At 43.7% G+C, this 21,693-nt stretch overlaps 1 protein-coding gene across 4 annotated transcripts in view; it reads left to right on the top strand.

Moving 5' to 3' along the window:
* Positions 1–21,693, top strand: part of SEMA4A (semaphorin 4A) — a 279,310-nt gene that overhangs the window by 196,675 nt on the left and 60,942 nt on the right. For all 4 annotated transcript variants that reach the window (XM_069218012.1, XM_069218011.1, XM_069218009.1 and 1 more), the window contains exons 2-4: positions 4,634–4,767; positions 14,849–15,009; positions 17,009–17,071. In XM_069218012.1, the coding sequence (XP_069074113.1) occupies positions 4,680–4,767; positions 14,849–15,009; positions 17,009–17,071 (312 nt within the window). In that variant the 5' untranslated portion in view covers positions 4,634–4,679. The remainder of the gene's footprint in view (positions 1–4,633; positions 4,768–14,848; positions 15,010–17,008; positions 17,072–21,693) is intronic.

The raw sequence follows: 21,693 nt of genomic DNA, 5'->3' as shown, positions 1-21,693 counted from the left end.
CGTTGTATCTGGCCTTCATAGACCTTTCTAGTGCATTTCCAATCATGAAATAGATCAAAATTATGGCCACTGTTACTGGAACTGGACCTGGAACTTCTGATGGTCAATTGTCTTTCTGTTTTGCACTATGATTTGTCTGCCAGTCAGGTTTGGTCCTTCAGGGGATTGTACACATCCATACAAACTTGAGCACAGGGAGCTTCAGAGCTGTATTCTGGCTCCATTATTGTTCATTTTACACATAAATAATTTAAGTACTGTTTTAGTAGGGCAGAACCAGGACATTTCCATCATAAAATTTGCAGTGATTCCATCTCTCCTATATGCAGATGATGATGTTCTTTCGGCACTTACCTTTACCATTCTAGGCAAATTAGTAACAGAGTTCGATAACTATGCCTAATTTCGACTTCAATATTAATTACTCCAAGTCTCAGACCAGGGTGTGCGGTAAGAATTTAAAGGGTATGCACACCATTACTGCCAAAGGTAAGGTAATTTTAAAGTATTTAATTTCCATTCCCGAGGGGTAATTTTTGATACCAACCTAAATTGGCAAATTAACAATTCTATAAGAAGGCTGAGAGGATTGCAATCCATGGCGTCCCTTTTTAATGTAATCCTCTCTTTAGGATTGTACCCTTTCAAAACATTTATGAAAAGGCAAGGTACCTCTTGAGAAATATGCTGGGCCCTATTATCTATTCCATTTAACAAGTTAAGCATTGGTACCCACTGTACCCGTTGCACAACTCCAATGTCTTTCAGTATGGCTGTGGACTCTAGGACTACCCAGGATGCAGAAAGCTCACAAAATAATATTTGCTCTTTGTTTCATACGAGAGGTGATCTAATGAAAGTAACTGCATAACAGACCTGTCCGCAACTGTGGCCCTATTGCTAATACAAATTCTCTTTTGCTGTGCAGGTTAGATATTTGAATGTTTTGCTATTTTTACAGATTTTTAGTATGGTTCCCAGTTTTTTAGAGCTTATGTTTTGACACGTTTGTATCTATATCCTTTTCAATTTTCATAGCTTCCTTCCAAATTTAGTTTTAGGTATAGAAAATGATTTGTAAGTATCATATTACTACCTTTATTAAAGTGATCGACATATAGTCACATCTCGATGTCTATAGCGGTTTAGTGTACTCCGTAATCATACAGAATAAACCAATGCATTACCTGAAAGTATTAGCATTTCACTACTAACTGATGTGCACTTCTAAGTTTATATAAACTCCTTTACTAAATATTATTCCTGGGTGTTCTATTTCACCATGCAGGGAGAGCTACTCAAAAGAAGATGATATTTCTGTAGTTTCCTGTGCTTTTAAATAAATAAAACCTTGTAAACCGCTTGTTTGGCGACTGTATTTACTTGTAAAAATTAGTAGATGGAAAATGTAAACTTAGCTAAAAAATATGCGGTGTTTAAAAAAGTTTTATTTCTTTTTACGTAGTAACAATGGATTGATGTTCATATTTATTGTGTGTAATCCCAACAGTATACTATAGCTCGCTCAACCTTCACACCACCTCAAATAAGCTAAACTTTCAGTGCTCGACTAAGCCAGATAGACTAGTTCAGGCTCTCCACAAATAAAATTTCCCAGATCCTGCCAGTAAAGTACATTTGTAGTCTTAACTCTGACACTGCTAGGTGATTCAAAACCCCCTGGATATGGTAAAAAAAAACCTCAAACCTCTCCATTTTTACAAAGTGAACTCCTAGAGAGAGGAAGGGGTCTTTGAGGGGTGGGCCTTGTAGGGGAGGTGTGGCTGGAAACCCCTCCCTACTGAGGGAGTAATGACTCAGTGGAGTAGGCAGCACCATGGTGAGGGGGCACTTTTGGCCTATAGACATACATGTATGGTGGGCATGGGTCCTTGCTAAAGGGGTTCAGTCTAAATCCGGTAACAAAGAAAGAAAAGGAAATAGCTATGAAAAACAAGCACTGGCAAACCCAATAGGTCTGGCTTGCATTTTGGGTATTGAATAAAACATTACAAATGGCTGATGCAGTGAAAAAAGACAAAAATATTCCTTTCTGTGTACAGTGCTTCGATTATTTAAAGCATTTAATGCTATATTATTCCAAGAACTTTTGGTATTCAAGGAAATCACTCCTGCATTGCAATGCTAGCACTCCAAACAACTAACACCATGAGATGGGAGAGAAATACTGCTTCGGGTGGAGCTAAAGCCCGCTCTATATATATTTTATAGACTTGGTAACAATAGGTCTTGCAGAGAGCTGTGCTTCAAGAGATAGATCTTATAATTCCTCCTACTGTTAAACTTACAATGGCATTGGAAACAACTAAACTCATGCAAAAAAACACATCATTAGACATGTACATATATGCTTAGCCTTTCATTTAAGCTTTACGTTCCACAACAATGCAAGAAAACCACATAGTCTTCGAAGTATGATTTTATTGGCCGTTTTCACAGAGGGAATCGCAAAGAGAATTGTTTTTCATTCTTATTTTAGCTAAAAGATTAATTTATTGCCCATCTGTTCCAATTTCATCAACCTTGCATAAATGAAAGACAGAGTGATTCCTTCTATATTTGAACGCATGGTTCCAGGCTAAACACAAAGATCTCTGCAGTAGGCGTGAAACACACTGAGCTATCTTCATGACTAATTTATGCCTATATGGGGTAGCTATGAGTGGTCGTTGGCTAAAGTGCTAAAGTTCTGGAAAACCTTCGCTAATGTAAATTTAATTGGTAAAAGTCAATTTCCAAGGGGCTTCTGGAGTGGCGGAAATACACGCTGTCCTGCGCAAGGATTTAATGGACCACTTCCCTCAACAGAAAGTCCTATTACAATAATCCTTCCTGACAGCCTGTTTATGGAGAGGTCCACCTCGGATGACAGGCATTAACAGAGTAGAACAGAGCTTTCCTGCTCAGTCCATTTTCAAACCACAAACTCTATTTGGCATAGAGGCTCAAGGGGAAGGAGATGGGTCAGTGGTACTAATTTTATCAACTTCGGGCGGACAAAAGCACTGGATAAGCCCTTTTGTGATTTTAAACCTATGACCTGCCAGTCTAACGTTGATCTCATGGCAGGCTTCTGAGGACAGCTTCCAAATAACTATTCCTAACTAAGAGAGGCGGTCTGGCCTATGGATGTCTTGCAATTATCTGTTGATCCAGTGCACTTGAAAGACTTGAAGTGCTGGGGCAAAGTCAGTCAAACAGCTGATCATTTCAGATTTGACTGACTGCTGCAGCCTTCTCAGTCTTCTTGGAGGCTGACATAAAATAATACATGCTAAGTTCCCCTGAGGGTGCCACTTGTCCTTGACTGTGGCCCAGACCCAGAGGCCCCTTACTGGTGGGACTCGGTGTGGTAGCAGCAGAGACACACCCCATCATGACCCTTTATTGTGCTGTCAGTGGTGTGATGAGAGAATAAATCTGTGAGCCTGACGCCCCTTTGTGTGCGCTGCTAGCAGTCAGTGGACTGAGGGGGTTATTCTAACTTTGGAGGAGGTGTTAATCCGTCCCAAAAGTGACGGAAAAGTGACGGATTTACCACCAGCCGTATTACGAGTCCATTATATCCTATGGAACTCGTAATACGGCTGGTGGTATATCCGTCACTTTACCGTCACTTTTGGGACGGATTAACACTCCTCCAAAGTTAGAATAACCCCTGAGTGTCTGCTGCAGCAATTTACTTTCGGCTTTTGGGTCACAGGTTGAAAACTGGACGAGGTTGGTTAATCCTCCAGACATGCAGAACATGCGAACTATCCAGTTGGGCTTCAAATAACAACTAATGATTAGTTGCCAAATATAATCTGATTTATATTGCGTGCTATAAATATCTTACTTTTTGTCATCTTCCTGATTTGGTTTAGCCCTTTTATAGCTGAAATGATGTTTCATGATATCTATTACATTTTAAGACCTAATAGGAACAGGTAATAGGGGCTCACACAATGTGGTAGGGGCGGTGCTTAATTTGTAAATAAAAAGGTGCCCGTGCCTAAAGCTCTCCTCTTAAACACGTGCATGCTGCAATTAAATGTGCGAACACTGAATACTGAGAGAGCGTAATCCTGAAGCCATCTCGGGCCTCTGTAAATCCATGTAAAGCCACTCCCTGCCCCTTCAGCTCACTCTTGCAGGTTTCTGCTTTCTCTCATTATGAGGCGTTTTCGTTTTACTCTACCTCCGTTTTTCCCAAACGTGTATTTTGCTCGCAGAAAATGCTCGAGGCAGAAGAATAAGCCCCGGCACTTAAAAATAAGTTCCGCTGCTCAGCACCGGAAACAACAAGTACAAATTAAGCACTGGGTAGGGGCCATGAGTCTCTTGGGCCCCCTAGCCGCAGGAGCTGCAGGGCCCCGCGTTACACCCCTGGGCGGGTCATTTGGGACATAATTCTGTTTGTGCGCTCTGCACTCAGGGCAATGAAGAGTTTGCAGACAGGATGCAGCCTCTAAGCACGCGCTCGAGGGTGTGATATAAATAATGGAGCGGAAGTGCCGCCAGGAGTGTGATTGGCAGGCCGCGCGCTAGTCGGAGGCCTGTGGGTGCCATCTGCATGCCTGCGGTCTGGTCTCGGGCGGCTAACTAACCGCGTTTGCTTCCTCTCTTTCAGCACTTCGCAGCTCCGGTGACTGGGTGAGGCCTGCAGACGCCACACCATGCCTGCGCCTGTCAAGTGCCTCCTGTGGTGCGTGCTACCTGCCGTCCTCTGCGCCGACCTCATTCCCCGAATCACCTTCCTCTGGCGTGAGTGAAAAGGATCATTCTTAGTGGAATTACTGCTCTGCCTTAGTAGTTGGTTGTAGCCTGCTTCTGAGTGCTTTCTGACGAGGAGAGAACTGATGAGGTGTGATAACTTGACGAGGATCACACCGTTTTGATCTAGTAGACATAGGCGCTGCAAGAAGGGGTGCAAGGGTGCTGCTCTACCCCCGGAATTACCATGCTAGAGTTGTCAGCGAATATGTAATAAAGATGCTTTTCGATTTTTTTCTACCATGTCTCATTTGCTGTGCGTTCAAAGATAGAGTTTAAATGTCAGGCGATGTTAGATGAACTGCAGCTTATTCTATTAACATTGGCGTGTACTCTCTCACTCTGACTTCACGTTGGAAGGATTTTGTAAAGTACACTATGTGGCAATCTTGCTGGGGCACAGCTAGTGGGAAATTAAAGACTGCAGGGTATCATTTTCTAACACATGAGAATATATCGACAGTTAGCAAAACGCAAATGAAGCACATTTATTATTATTCTGAAGTGTGATGGAAACAAACATATTAATAGGACCCAAGCAACTCAAGACTCTCTACTTGGTGGCGCATAATTAATAGCTATTCTCAGAAACACAATTTCCCCACAGTGTTTCTGCTCTATTTAGTTTTATCAGTAACATCGTATATCTGTGCAGAATCGGTGCCAGTTGTAAATGAGAGTGCGGCCACACCATGACTGGAATATTTGTGTGACTGTGTGTTCCAAAATTCACCGCCGGTTACATACAACAAACACCCTTAGCATTCTGTTGAGTGGGTGTGGTTCATTTGTTACACTTTTTCTTTGTGACACGCTTGGGTTTTTCACAATCCCTAAGACTTCAGTGATGTAACATTGGCGGCAGCAGCTCCACTCTGACAATTGTTCAAGCGCCACTGCAAGTAGAAGAGGCGGGAATGGAACTCAGGTCTGTGCAAACCATCCACGGTAGATTTCATGATAGCCACTTGCTGTGTAAACATGTTCCATTTAGATCTACTACAAACTTCACATGCATGAATATCCTGAAAGATTGGCTTGGATCAGTGTCTGAATACAAAATGATGCCCCACTCACCCCCGGAGGATGGAGCGAAGGGCTTCTGTATGTTCAGCCTTAGGCTGAATTAGGGCCCCTGAAGATGGAGAGGCACCGCTGCATCGCAGGCGCGGCTGGGGCCTGCGTTGCGCCGCTGGCTTTGATCCAGCTTTCCTGGGACACAGACTGTTTTGCACTCACTTTTGAATTTTGCGTCACGTATCTTTGCTTGGCCAATTTCCTCCATGTCCTACCTAGTGGAAATTGGGATAATATTGCATGCAAACAGTCGCAGCAACCTATATTTTCCGTTTAAAACCGGAAAGTAGTGGTCGAGGACAATAAAGGTCTATATTATGCGCAAACCATAGTTATTCACGTGCTTTTCCACCCTTTTCTACCGCAGCATTCCCATGTGGCCAAGAGTTTTTTAAGCTTTAATATTTAGTGCACAACCTGTGGACAATAAAGGCAAGTGTGTCCTTGTGTGAATGTAATATGTGACAAAAACAGGCCTTTCTCTTTTATGACAACCCCAGTTTCCATTTTGGTGAGTCCAATATCCTAAACCCCCTCTCTCCACCCAGGTCCCACATATGTTTACAATCAAGGACTATGGTGATAAAAATACATGCACAAGAACATAATCATGGAAAGACCTTTGCCCTGCAGGAATTCCACCCTCTCAAAAAGTGCACACACTTCTGCATACTTATTTCCTGCACACATTTTTGGGTCGAGCCTGAGAGTGCACGTGCTAGCGCATGCGTCTCACTTACGCATCTCTGTGTTCAGTAAAGGGCTTGGAGCTCACCTGTCACTCACCATTTATTGGTTTGCATGGCACTCTTTACAGCCTCGTAATTCGTCAAGGCATGTCTGGCATCATTTCCGTTCCTCTGTGTGGAGCAGGGATCAAGCACTAATTAATTTAAACTTAATTAGTGCTCGACCGCTGCTCCCAACAAGATCAAGATACTATTTGTTCTTTTTAACTTCTAGTGCCCCACAAACAGAATGCCTGTTTACTGCCAAAAACATGCTCCGCAGGACAAACAAAATTGCAAAGTTTTATTTTTTAAAGCTAACCTTATTTTATTTCGCCAAGTGGACTTTTCTCAGTTGCCACTCATGTTTTCTTTTGTTTTTGCTCGTGGGCACTGTTACCAAAAGATGACAATTAACTTGTTCTAAATATGTGAGACCTATTGCATTGCAAATGCTTGTTTATGCTATTTAATAAAAATTGAGTCTTGAGTGAATTCCTGGCAGAAACACAACCTGTTCAGGAAAAAATGTGCAAATGCATACTACGTTTGCTGGGGAAAAAAAGAAGAGGTTTCTACTCCTGAATTTTTTATCATATTGCATGCACATAGTGGGTTGTTGGACCCAGTTTGTTTTGGTCCATTCACAAAATAACTGCTGAAGTTGACTTGGGCTGCATTGTTGCATACAGTTAAAATATCGTTTTGTGTTGTTTTATGAAGTTCCTGGACATGTGATGCAAAGCAGATATTTATGGTTATTTTCAGGGTGTGAGGTCTCAATAGTTTATTCTTTCCTTGTGTGTAGTTGTTTTTTATAACCTTTCTGTGATTTGGAAGACTTCGTAGTCTGGGTGTCTCCAAACATTTGAAACATTTGCACACTATCAGGAATAACGTCTGTTTTATTTCGGTCCTTTTCAGGTCGAGCTGCAGGAAGCTTTGTCTCATTGGAAACTCATATCATTATTGGGAAGGAAACAAAAGTGTAAACCAGGGTACATGAATGGACCCTGAGGACTGGGAGGGTGGAGTCAGACAATTAGAAGCCCCAACCAAAAGGCACAACTTGGAATGCCCATAGGCCAGGTTTATTGGGCTGTCACACACCATAAGGCTGGAAAGACAGACACAAGTTTCTGCTGCTATACAGACCAAAGTATCTCCAGCCTGGAGTCTTCTCCAGACCCTCCTCTGACGCAGTGGAGATGTTCACTCCAAAAATGGACATAAGCTGAGAACTAGGGGCATGTGGGGAATTCCAAAAACTCCATTAGCTCCGCCAGCGAAGCAGAGCTCACCTGGTGCGCACTGTAGCCCAGTATGGGCTGCACAGTGCAAGTGCAGACAGTCTGCACTTACGCTGTGCAGCCCATAACGGTCATGCAGCACATACCGGAGCAGAGGAGGGAGGCAGCCACTGAAGAGGAGGACTCGTCATCACCATCGGACGACAAAGAGGACCCCTGGGTAGACCCAGGTAAGTCCTAGTCTCGTTGGTTGTCGTTGTTTTTGCACAAAGGTGCACAAACAAGGACTGAAATGGCACCTTTCTCTCCCTACAGCCTTGGCCCAAACTCGGAAGCACTTAACAGGTTTGGGCCTGGCTGACCAGGCCCGACCCTGCTTAGCGCTTCTGAGATGGGCGCATTCAGGAGGACTCTGCGTGGCACAGAACTCCGGCTTCGTGGAATTGCACAGAGTTTTTTTCAACTCAGCGGAATTCCACAAATGCCCTGGCCTACAGAAAACCTGACATGGTATAAGAAGAAAGTTCGAATAAAGCGTTTGAAAGGGTTGAAATCCTATTGCAGTTTCAGGCAGAAACAAATTTCCGGACAGCGCAAGCCAACACTGCAAAGGTTCAATATGGATGAGAAGCCCTAGACTAGTAGGAATAAACATATAAACAGCACAATTTACTGTTGGCATCCCTACAGCCCACAAAATCAATAGGCAAGAGATGTAAAGACCGGTGGAAACAAGATTGGGCTTTTTTACCTGGACGATGGAGGCAGTGTCCCCTAGAAACTAGTGGCAGGAATGAACACTTGTTGGAGAACTTCCAACCCTTCCAAGACAATACTCCACCCACAAAACACAATCACAACCAGAGGTGTAACAAATGCCCCCCCGCAGCCCCTCTGGTGCGGCGGTCCCTGAGCTCCAGGGGCACCCCTCAGCTCAGTACACTGGCCTGACACTTTCTGAGTGAGTCCGGAGAGTGGGTCCCTCCATGTACTGTGCAGGGGGGCCCCTTCAAGTTTCGTTACTCCACTGACAACCACCTAACATACTACAGAAGCAAGCTGACCCACATGCCTGATCAAGCATGCAAACATCTGATTAAAAGACCTAAAATGTATATATTTATTAATAAGTTAGAGAATTAGTTCACTTTAAAGCTCTGGCTACATTCCTATAAGAGAACATATCACTAATTGACCCAACATACAAGGGAACAAAGGCACCTATAGATCAACACGATGTACAGTAAACCCACAAAGGAAAAAAAAGTAAACATGATTCTGTTAAAGGGAAATGTAACAAACTCTGTTGAATCCCCTAAGGTGATTAAGAATTGTGTACTTTTGCGCTAAAACCTGCACCTTGCTCTGGGGCCTGACAGGGGATTTTACACCAGAAGAGAATTCAATCTGTGGCCTGTCTACTAACGGGCGGTATGCAGATTATTATTCCCTCCCTGGATTTTCCTTTACTCCCCTTTACATACTGCAACATTTCGTACTCTCTTTCTTCTCCTCTGCATCTCTTCCTAATAACATTACCCTCACTGCCCACTCCTGCTCACCCTTTTACACTGCCAATTAATTTCTCTCAATTTCTTCATGTTATAATATGTTAATTTGTATAGCACACTAATCACCTGAAAGGGTGTCCAGGCATTTGCGTGAGGTGTAGGTGTTTGGTCCCAAGGTGCTCATATGAAGAGCCAGATCTTCAGCTTCTTGCTGAACTCCAGAAGTGAAGAGGGGGCTCTGATGTTTTGAGGGAGGTCTTTCCATGTTTTGGGTGTGATGCAGGAGAATGAGCAACCTCCTGCTTTGCTTTTGTGGATGCAGGGAGTGTGTGCAAGTGAAAGTGAAGCAGTGCTTAGGTGTCTGGTGGATTGGTGAAAGTGGATGCAGCGTTGGCGCAACAAAACATGAGGCCCCCCCTGAAGAGTACATGGAGGCCCCCGACGCAGTCAGGATCTCTCAGCTCAGGGGCCTGCTGCTTGTGCACAGCGTACTGTGCTGAGTTGGCCCCTGGAGCTTGGGGCCCCTTGCTCCGGAGGATCTACAGGGGCTATTGTTACACCACTGGCAAGTGACTGTTCAGGTATTCTGATCCAGTTTGAATTGGCTGCTTTTGTGAATGGCGAGCCAGTGAAGCTTCCTAAGGTGCTGTGTTATGTGGGTGCAGCATGAGAGGTTAAGTACGAGTTTTGCAGCTACTTCCTGGTAGTCTGGAGTCTGTGTAGGAATTGTTTGGAGATTCTGGTGCAGAGAGTGTTGCCGTAGTCCAATTTGCTGGAGATGAGTCCTTGCGTGATGGCTCATCTAGTGCTTTGAGGCAACCATTTGAAGATCCTTTGCAGCATGCATAGGATGTGGAATCAAGAAGTGCACACTGCACTTACTTGATCCATCATGTTGAGCTTGTCATCTAGTGCGATCCCTAGATTTCCTGTGTAGCCTCTGGGTGTGGGTGTTGGTCCTAGCGCCAACAGCTATCAAGTGGAATCCCGTGGAGAGGTTTTGTTGTCAAAGACCAGTACTTCCGTCTTGTCGGAGATGAGCTTCATCCACTCCACCTCATCAGTTTTACTTCACCCTTTTTATCCTACTCTTATAGTTTCTTCTATTTTTCCTTCCTCCTTTTCTACCGCTTTCTTTCTGCATCATCTCTCCAAGTTCTCCTCAATACTCCAGGGGCATGCTTACCTTTGGTGCAGCAGGTGCAGTGGCACCGGGGCCCAGAGCCCTGGAAGGCCCATTGAACCCTCATAATTGTTCTATTTTATTATGCACTAAGCAGTTAAAGGGGCCATTTTCCTTGAACACACCAGGGCCCATAGCATCCTTCCTGCACTACTTGATTTCCCAGTACTGTGTCCACAAACCATGTCTTGCCCGGCTCCCTTCTGCAACAAGTCGCAGGGCTGCCTGTTTTGCTGAATATGAGCAGGACCTCCTGATTGGGTAATAAAGGACATGCTGTGCACCAGATGGCCTGACACACCCATCTGCACCTCTAGACCAGTGGTTCCCAACCTGTGGTCCGGGGAAACCTGGGGGTCCGCAAAGCCTCCTCAGGGGGTCCGCGACTGCCTAGAAAATTAAATAATATTAACAGATTAGGTCCCCAGCTTTCAGTAATTACTTAGTGGAGGGGGGCCCCCAGATTCCAATAATGATTCAGTTGGGGTCCTCATGTTCCAGTAATGATAAAGGGGGATCCACAGAATTCAAAAGGTTGGGAACCACTGCTCTAGACAATTCATAGCTTGTCCCTTCACCTCAGGTGTTTCCTTCCCTCCTCCAGCTCAGGAGGGATCTTAAAACCGTTCTGGCTGTCAATTTCTGCCACTGCCCCACCGACTAAGGACACCTCTCAGAAGACAGCCTCTAGTGACTGCAGTCTGCACGCTCCATTGATGCATGTACTCGGATAGTTGAATAACTGAAATGTAAATGCTGTAACCATAGAAACATCGAGTCTCCACTGAGATCATTTCAAATGTATCATGCTAGGTAATGGAATTCTGGCCTTTTCCCTAATCACTGAGTTTTGCTTAACAGACTTGGAAATAGTCATGAGTATTCTGCCTAGAGCCCGGCTTACATCTTTTTGTTATTCAAGTCACGCACTACACAAAATGTAGGCACAAAATGATTATCTCCGCGTCAATGTCTCCTAGAAGGCCCTAAAAAAGATGAAAATATTAAGAACGGAAGTCATTCTGGTTTTAACACCTTCTTGAAAAGAGGAAAATGCACCTTGAACTTGGTCTTCCAGAAACACATTGTTTAGTGACATAATTTAACACAAACGTGAGAGTTATTCAATCTGTCCCCGTTCTGCCCATTCCGCTTTGTTTTGGGGGTAGGGTAACCACCTTCCTCCAGATAATTATGGACATGGCTTCCAATCCTGGGTTTTTGTGTGATAGCCAAATGTATTCTGGGTGTTGTAGTATTGTTTTGCTTCCACTGAACTAATTACACTAACACACCTGAAATTAGTGACTTTTGTGTGAAAATTTCAGGGCTAGAGGCACTGCTTGTAATTAATTGGCATGATGTGGTCACATTGTTTGGGAGTAACGGGTACAAAGTGTTGAAGGGGTGCGTGACCAGCAGTGGATACAATGGCAGATCCTTCTGATTTTGCTCCAATGATTTTCGAAGTTTTATTAAGGTGAGTCTGAAATGATCAGGGAACCAACTTGCAACTTCCAGGCTCAGCAATGTTCCACAGTCAACGGCTGGCATTTAGCAACATTTAACACATTTGGACCCAATCGTTTTTAGCATCCCTGGGATCCAGTAATGATAAAGCTGGGGTCCACAGAAGTCAAAAGGTTGGGAACCAGTGAATTAGCTTAAAAAAACACCAGACATACTGGCTTATTAAGTGCTTTATTTCTTATCGCCAATAGGGACGCGTCTCTTGGCTTATTTCGAGACAACCAGTTGGGGGGCTGACACAGCAGAATGTGAGGGTGTTTTGCCTCAGCCTGATTTCTGATGGAATTTAATGTTCAGGGCTTGAGCAAAGCTGTGATCAGTAGGTCACGTGTTTCAAACCTGCAAGGTCGACTCAGCCTTGACCCCCCAAAACTTGGTAAATTGAGTATCATACATTGGGTTATTTGCGATGCTGAGATCCAGCAGACATGCAGTATGATGGTCTATATAAAAACAAAAAAAAATTTGTTCATCTTGGTAGTACAGTGGAATTTTCCACACTAGAAACACGGTGCACAATTCATTAATGGCTAATTGCACACACGTTTTGACAACTTGTCCAATCAGATTGTCCTAACGTAGTCCAGTGTGCCAATATGGATTAAAGGAACATTAAGAGCATTGCAATGAATTCATATTTGGTACTTGTTTTGGAAACTCTATGTAGTGGTGCCGTGAGGGTGAACTCATTCACCCTCTTCTACACATAAGGATGGGCAAGGGATAGAGAAGCACTATTTATTAAAATCAGAACTACTGCAGTGCAAGGCATAAAATGACCTGAAATCATCGCCATGCATTGAAACTAAGAAGTACAAGCCACGTAAAATGTCAAAATAATTTAAAGCTGTGGTGCTAACGAAGGCTGTTTTGCAGGCCTTGCTCTGTAATAGCCTGTTAATCTCAATACGTTCAACACCCGTGGAAAAATTCAAGCTGTGTTGTATTGCAGCATGTAAAGAGCGCTCTATACCTCTTTGAAGGCTTTCTAGAGCTTTGCTGGACATTGGGGTGCCTGGGAAGCCCTTTCGAGGGCCATGTTTTGAGGGGCGTGGGTTTGTAGTGCGGCATTTGTAGGACAGATTAGGTGTAGTGCAGGGAAATCGCATCCCGTCATACCACTGCAATGTTGTAGCTGTGTATAAGCACGAGGAGGCGTGGAACGGTGGGAGAACAGGTGTGGTCGCGTCAATCACCTCGCTGTAAATAGCACGATTTTAATACTCTCCAAAAGGGAGATGTTGATAATCCATATTCGTGCAGGAATCGAAATGTAGAGCATTGTCATCTGTCATTGGACAAGAGGAAAAGGAAGGTTGGGGTGGGAGGCAGGGGCAGAGCCAATGATGGGGGTAGGACATCCTTGATGGCACAGAAGGTAAGGGTAGATGGGCAGGAGAAGGGTGAATAGCAGGTAAGGCATTATAAGAGAGTGAGGTTGAAAGCTGGGGAAATAAGCAATTGGGCTCTAGCAGTAGATGTGGCCGAAGCCGATGGAGGGTGGGTTGAGGGAAACTTTGGGAAGGAGAAGTGAAGTGGGCAAAGAGAAGAGGGAATGTTAGTGTAGAGTGACTGGAAAAAATGTGTAAGGAAATGATACTAGAAGGAGAAGAGGGATGCACAGATAGAAGTGATGAAGCTATATGATTAGTGGCATAAAGTGTAGGGGAGGGTGGGTTGATGAATGCCATAGGTCCTGCCTACAGGAAGGAACATCTTCCAGCCTCCCCAAGTAAATGTCTGTGGCGTTCACCCAGAAATAAATTGAGATATAATCCATCATATGTGAGCCTTTGGAGTACTCAGAAGAGTGACGAGTGCAACACACAGGAGGAGCAATGGGTGCAACTAACTGAAGCACAGATGGGTTCAACATTCAGGATGAGCGACAGGTGTGCAACCCATGGCGCAAAACCTTTCTAGTACAGCTAAAATTAGAGATTGAGTCAGTGAGTAACCCAGTCCTTAATTTGTAAATAAAAGCATGCCGCTGCCTAAAGCTCACTTTTGAAACAAGTAGCTGAGGCATTTAAATGTGTGAGCCGTCCTGGGCCTCCTTAATCTATTTACAGCCACTCCCTGCCCCTTCAGGTCATACTTGCAGCTTTCTGCTTTCTCCCTTTGTGACGCTTTTTCGTTTTTCTCTTCCGCCACCTTTCCCATATGTGTGTTTTGCTCGCAGTGAATGCCTAATGCAGAAAGCTAAGTGTTGACTCTCAAAAATAAGTGCTGCTGTCCCTCACTGGTAACCACCGGCTCAAATTAAGCACTGGAGTAACCACTAGTTCGGAGACTGAAGGTTCTTGTAATAAACCTGTCTATTGATCATTGTGTAAAAGGAGAAGATGGGCACCTGATCAGCTTTTTAATAAAATTAATTGATAAGATCTAGCCGCAGTTGGAGAATGCCTCTATCTGTCTATTCGTTAACCTTCATGTTGCTATGTTGTGTAAGGGCAAAACACCTTTTTCACTTATTGCTTTTATTGTCATTCTCTTTTATCTATGTTTTAACGTTTGTATTGATATTGCCATTTTTTTTAAATAATCTACAATAATTTAATACTGCATGCTGGGTAGGTTAGTGATTGGATTTTTGTGGGTTGCGTGGATAGATGGATGGATGAATTGGCATTTTGTCTTTGTGGCTGGCCGGATAGAGAGGCAGATGAATAGACAGACAGATGGGTAGAAATGGAGAAGGATGGACCGAGGAATGGATGGATGAATGTTGAACCCTTTTAGGTGGTTTCTAGTCCATGTGTTAAACGTCTCTTTTCCCTAACCATGCAGGTGACTCCAGGCGGAATGTGAGCAGCTTTGGGCAGAGCGGCGTTTCTCACTTTGACACCTTCCTCTTGAGCCCTGACGAAGACACCTTGTACGTGGGTGCTCGAGACGCTCTCCTGTCCCTCAACATAAGGGACCCTGCCGAAGCGAGGCTGCAGAAACTGGTAAGAAACCACAGTCCAGGATGTGGCTAGAGGTTTCAAATGTTCAGAGTCCTACTTGAGCACCGTGACCAATAACACCTTCCCCTCTGCACCTCCCCCACCGGTGACAGATGCAGTGGCTTTCCTGTACTATATTTAGTGTAACGTACTTCTCTTCACTAATGTCCTTTTAGGGCCATTATTGTTTCGATTGCACACCAATCCTCGTCTGGACACCAGAGTGACATCATGTGGCGGTCCAAGTTGCTTAGTTGTGAACTGAATTCAACCTGTGTAGTGCTGGTTATGGTCTGTAGGGGGAGCCCTCTCCCATCACTGTGCCCGTAAGACCTGTTAGAATAGGTTCTGCAGGGGACCTCTTTCACTTCTATGCATATAAAACTTCTATAAATGTGAGAGTTACATGGAGCTTCCTATTATCCCTGTCCTTGCATGACTTGATTTTTTAAATTATTTTAATAACCTTTTGTTCGTTTTTTTCCAGGTTGTTTTCCTGGTAAAGCATTCAGAGCAAAGGCAACAGCATGCCGAGCACAACTCAAATTAAAGTCCCAAAAACATCCTGCATGCACCTGTTCCGGTGCCTTGTCGACACTGAGTACCTCCTGACAAGCAGGCAATGCCGGCGTCAGGCATGAGGTCCATTACATACCGCAAGGAGTACTGAATCGCATCTATGCATTCTAGGGCAGTGGGCGCTAGTTTATTCCACAACAGTGGTTGTCTCTGCAGCATGATGGGTTTGCATACTGTCACCCGGAAGAACTATCGCCCTTTCACCCGATGCCCAGCCCCAAACCTTTGATTCCATCTAGACAAGCCCCAAGGAAGCCTTATAAATAATCCCAACATTCGTCCTCTTGCATTATGTGCTGCACTGGTCCTATCCAAGGGGCCATTGCATTGTCTTTATGGACTGGCCTAGGGAGCATCATGTGGCAGTGATTTGTCTCTGGGTGCGCTCCCTAAGCGCTTCATTGGCTGCTCACAGCCGTCTCCTCCACAGCCACAGGTTTGAAAAGCTTCCCCTTCAACGTTTGTAGTGCCTAGTTAGATTTCCGCAACATTGCTGTTTGCCTTGGAGCGACTACTAGGGTGAGTTCAATGAATGAACAAGTCAGCTTCTCCATTTAATTTTTAGGATATGCTTTTGACATTGATGGGAACATTTTATACAACTAGCAGGATGTGAGAGGTGCAGTGCAATATATTGAATCATTCAAAACCTTCATTTATGTCAGTGGCCCATGTCTCACCAAGACCGAGAAATTCACAGTGGATTCAAGAATCCATGGGGCATCCATCCATTAACGATTCAGATATCCATACAATGCAAACTCTTCATCCCAAGGCCAGAATACGTTTTAACACTAATTTCTCAAAAACTGCTCACGCGATTTACACGAAACTAAGGAAATGCACTTCCCCTAGTAAAGTTCGATTTTCATTCCAGGTTCAAGTTTATATATAAATATAGGTAGGTGTATATCCAACAGATGTTCTCAAATGTTTTTCCAAAAGTAGTCTGGTGTTACAGAATTTTCTCAGTAATTAAAAGCATCATGAAATGTGATTGGCTGGATCCCCGGTACACACATCAACATAAAAGGAAACATCAAATGGATACACACGTATACAGATCTGTCCATTTTTAGTAGAGAGAGGTGTTCAACACCGACTAGTTTAGTTGAGTTGAAATGTTTTTCACAAATACTACATTTTTGATTGAACGGCGTTGTGTTATTAGTATGTAGGGTGGGTTACATGCTAGTTGCAGCAGTTGTATTTGAATGCCAGCTCCTTGTTAAACGACAACTCTAAATGTGTGTCACAAAAGCAAGAGGACAACAGAGGACTGTGTTTGTGTGAAACTTTAACAGTGTCCCATTTCCTTTCCGCTAATACAATGCACAACTGCCTCTGACTTGTCTCACTTTACACACCTCCTCCGCTCCAGCGAATGCCTCCGTCTAATGCAAAATATTCTCTTGTCTTTCAGATATCGTGGAACTCTCCCAGCAATCAGATTAAAAACTGCATCTTAAAGGCAAAAAGCAATCTGGTAAGACCACGAAAAAGGCAGAGATAGCTGGCCTTCATGACACACACTTCAACAGCCATTGACAGATACACATGGGGCGTAGTCACAAATATATATGCACCCATAAACATACATTTATTTATGATCATTCTTCAGTTATGCCTGCCACAAAAGGATTCCAGGCCAGCGTAAATGCATTTTACAATTGCTGATTTCTCTGCCATGAGTGCGTAGTAAGTCCCACTCAAGGGGTGGGAAATAGTAAATCACATTTAAGGGGTTCGAAGTAGGTAATCCAATACTTGGTTTGCCTTGGAAGTGTGGGAAAACTCACAAACATATACCTGTGGGCATTTCAAACTTTGATCTGACCCCTTTTCCCCCTGAAAATGGCCAGGATGGCTACGGGTGCAGAGGAAGAGCTTTCCCCACAATGTCAAATGTTTTTACTGCTGAGGCTAAAAAAAAATGCATTTACCCAGGGCTCCATTCCCTTTGTTCAGTGGTCAGTGTGCATGGTGGACTCTTCCAGGCGCACTTCTGGGAATGTTTGTTCCAAAAAACGTAAAAGTGGGTTCAGATGCAGTTTTCATTTTCTCGTGATATATTACATTTTTGGGATTTAAAAAAAAAACATTTATGAATAGCGACCTATAGTTTTTAAAGCCGTGAGGAAATAGTCAATTGGATCCCAGTTGACTGTTAATGATGTGTATTGTTCAAATCACTTACATTCGTACCACTCCACGACTTTACAGTTTGCTGGTAGTTATTCCTTATTATCAGCACTATGAACCCGCAGCTGTCTGCTCACAGAAAACTTACCAGTTGAGATGCATTACTGACCAGTGGTGCCCATGTTATCACAAATTATGCACGGTGTTGATCAGACATCCTTTATATACAGTGGTAAACACAAACAGCATTACCCTATTGCACTATTACCGTTCCATAGAACAGCGGATTCCATACCATGTCCTGAAGGGGAATGATACCCACCAAAAACTATTTCTTTTATAGCAGATCTTCTTTCCAGTGTTAACGAATTTATAGGCAGTACTCTACTAATGTGGAAAAAAAGGTTATCTATTTCTAATCTCAGTCGACATCTTTTTGACATCGGAAGAATGAATGTCTGTGATTTAAACCTTTTAGAAATAAATGGCACTCTTGTCTCTGCATCAAGTGCTTAACACAGTGAGTATTCTTACAAGTGTTCCCATTCCCTTGTGTACGTGCAATAAAAAATGCACTTTTTCTAGCACTAAGTTGGCTCAGTTTAGTAAATGTGAGCTTGACCCATCTCTCATTGTGAAATAGAACATTTAGAGGTGTCCAACACAGGTCCAGGATAGCCGGATCCATGTGAGTTTAAGGATATCCACAAAAAATACATTGATACGACTATAAATGTAAGTGAAGTTTAAATAACAAGAGAGTTCTTATCCCAAAATGCGGCATGGATCCTACACTCCCATTCTTCTGTCCCTCAAGCCAGTGCTTTAAATGGGCCGGTACTCTCCGGTACTGAGTACCGGCACTTTTTTATTTTGAGAGGGAGAGTACCGGCATATCTCAAGAAAAACGTAATACTTTTAATTGGAGAGTACCCGCACTTCTCAGTAACAAGCAGGTACTCTATCACAGAGTACCTGCACTTCTATTTTTCCATTTAAAGCACTGCCTCAAGCATATGGATAGATGGAGGTTGCTTGCATGTTTACGCTGGTGCCTGTATGTGTGCAGGCTGTAGAAACTGTAGGTGTCTGTGAACGTTTGGAACACCTTCCTCGAAGAGTTAGAGATTGGCATCTCGAGGATTTTATTGCCCCCATTACCTTGCACTGAATGAAGGAAATTTAACACGGAAGAGAACTAGGAGTATCAATGTGGGCAAAAAGGATGAAAAGTTTCCTGTCGAAATGTGGAGTTTTGACTGTAAGATTGTCTCTAATCTGAACAGGAGACCATCAATTATGAGAAGCTCTTCTTATGTAACAGAAGCAGGATTTCCATTTGGCCGAAGATCTCCACTTAGCCTCAAACAACTTCAAATTTAGTTCCGGCAGGATTGTATATCAAAATATCATATACACAAATATTATGTGACATAAATATAGTATCCTAGATATTGTTAGCATAAACTAGGCCCGCTGGGTGCAGATTTTCTATTGATCACTCCAGTGAGGAGACATTCTGGTGGACAATATATAGGGCACAATACTCCTATCAGACATATTCTCACAAAGCCATGCCGAGGATGCCCAGCCACGGTCCCTGCTGAACACAGATGGTGCTGGTGTGTGAGCAGGTGTAGTAGCCCTTGCATTTAGTTTTTCCTTTTCACACTGAGTCGAGCGCAAATCCATCGCCTGTTGTGTTTTTTAACCTCACTCATCCAACTAACTCTACAGATCCATGCTCTGATCTCAAGAGAGGGTTTTTGGGAGTACTCTCAAACATTTGGGGGCACCAAATTTAAACATGTGGGAAACATAGTATCTAAAATTTGGCACAGCTCCAAAAAGCAGAACAGTTCCATTTGCACCTTTTTTTGCTGCCTATGTAATTGACAGGCCACAGTAATTATGCGACCACAGTGGTTTCTGAATAATTATGGATTCACTGCGCTTTTCAGGTCTTGAACCATATGTTCCGTAAAATGTTGCATATTTGCCATTTTCTTCTCACATAATTTAGGAAACCCTTGTTTCTCCACTGCTGCATGATAGCAGTGACCAGTATTTTTGTAGTGACTACTTAATAAGAAGTGGAGAAAATGCAATTTCTATACTATTAATATTAAAAACAAAGTGTTGTGTTTCAGAGAAAATTGCATTATTCAGTTTTTAATCAAAGGGATTGGTTTTTAATGCATCGATTACTTATTTTGCATAATTTATAGAGAAAAGTGTGTCCATTGGTTTCATCATGTGTCCTTTACTTTTGGAACGGTGCAAAACATATTTTGTCCATAGAGACTGGAGCATAATCTGTTTTGCTCAGCAACGTGATGCAAATAAAGTTGCAGTTTGTATGCACCAGTGCAATGCTTCTCTGTTGGGCTAATGGCGCCCATGAAAGAGGCTTCTGCGACACACACACTGATAGGAGGTGGCCTCGAAGGTGGGATACAGTTTGATGGAGTCATCTTCCACAGGTCCGCCTCAGAGCTTGTTAAATATTTCCCAAAAGTGAATGATCATCCAGTAATGTGTTATGGTTTCCCCAGAAGTTAAGGTTATATCCTGGAAGTTATTATGTTGAATTTGAATCCTTATCCAGATACAAGCGCAGGGAGTTTTTCCAGTTGTGAACGGTCGTAAGTAACTGTGAAACCTTTCCGCGAAGTGTAGATAGATGTCCCAAAAGCCATGGTTAAAACTTTAGTTTGTTGACGGTCTCTACATTTATGCATCCATGAGTACGTCCTTGTGTGGACGACTTTGGGGGGGGGGGGGGCGGCTGCACCGGGTGCTGACCTGGATTGGGGGCTCTGACCTTAGCAGGGCAATGTGTTTATCAAACCTTACTGAAACTTGTGATTTAAAATCACCTGCAGAAAAGTTCCTTGTGCATCCAGCGTGCAGGAAACAATTAAAATGTCAAAATATGTCTTGTGATTAATGTTCCAGCCAGAGAGAGAAATGGAAGTTTTGTCTAGGGGCAGCTTTGACTCGCCATAAAGTAGCGTAGAGTGTTAATATGCCTACTACAAAGAGCAGAACTATATTTTATGTGGATGACTGAGTGGATTAGTAAAGCCAGCATTTACAAGTGCTTTAAAACAAATGTATGTGAAAGGGGGCTATGGAGAGATGAAGGACAAATTTGCGGGTGGGTCGTAGTGAGTGAATCTGAAGAGGTGGTCATGGGGTGGGGTCACCAAAAAAGACTGTCACAGGGCGCCTCCAGCGCTAAAGTCGGCCCTGGATGTAATTAATAAACGTGCAGCTTCGGGTCCCCCAAAACAAACTGTTAATAGTTAAGGTCCTGGACGGCGACAAATTATTGGCCTTTTCTGCTAGGTGCTGCCTGCTTTCATGTTTGGAATATAGGTTTACACCATCCCCCCATCCGTCGCTGGGTGCACACACGCACTCACACACACCGCCTCTCCCCCCCCCCCCCCAAGCTTCAGCCCCCCCCCAAAATGCTGGGCCATAGTAACATGGACTTCCCTAAAGAGGGAGGCAAAGGATTCGGCGTGCAGCAGCTCTGACACCTACTGGTCAATTCTGTTATAGCAGCCAAGTCTTGTGAGTTGATCCTAAATAACAGTTGAAGGTGTGAGCTTGAACTAGCTGTCTGTTGTCATGCCTTATATGCATTACAGTTTGTGGTTCTCTTCACTGCGTGAATACATGGAATACAAAGGTAAAATAATTAGTAGGGGTGTGCAAAGCTGCGAAGCCTGTTACACAGCTAATTTTAGAACATTCATGAACTTTGTTGTGTCCAAAGCCCTTAAAAGGGCTTAGACACGAGGCGAGTATAGCGCGCTGCCACTGAAGAAATACACGCGACTCCATGTATTTTATTTCGGTCGGCGCGGCTGCGTGCGGCGTCAATTCCAGATGAGCCCGTCCGCACAGGTCTCTATCTTGCTGCGCTGCTCTGCTCTGGCTGCACCCAGCCACGCC

Source organism: Pleurodeles waltl, chromosome 12 (genome assembly GCF_031143425.1).
Source record: "Pleurodeles waltl isolate 20211129_DDA chromosome 12, aPleWal1.hap1.20221129, whole genome shotgun sequence".
In the NCBI taxonomy this organism is placed as follows: domain Eukaryota; kingdom Metazoa; phylum Chordata; class Amphibia; order Caudata; family Salamandridae; genus Pleurodeles; species Pleurodeles waltl.
Note: the sequence above shows the minus strand (reverse complement) of the source record. Positions and strands in the feature narration are given on the sequence as shown.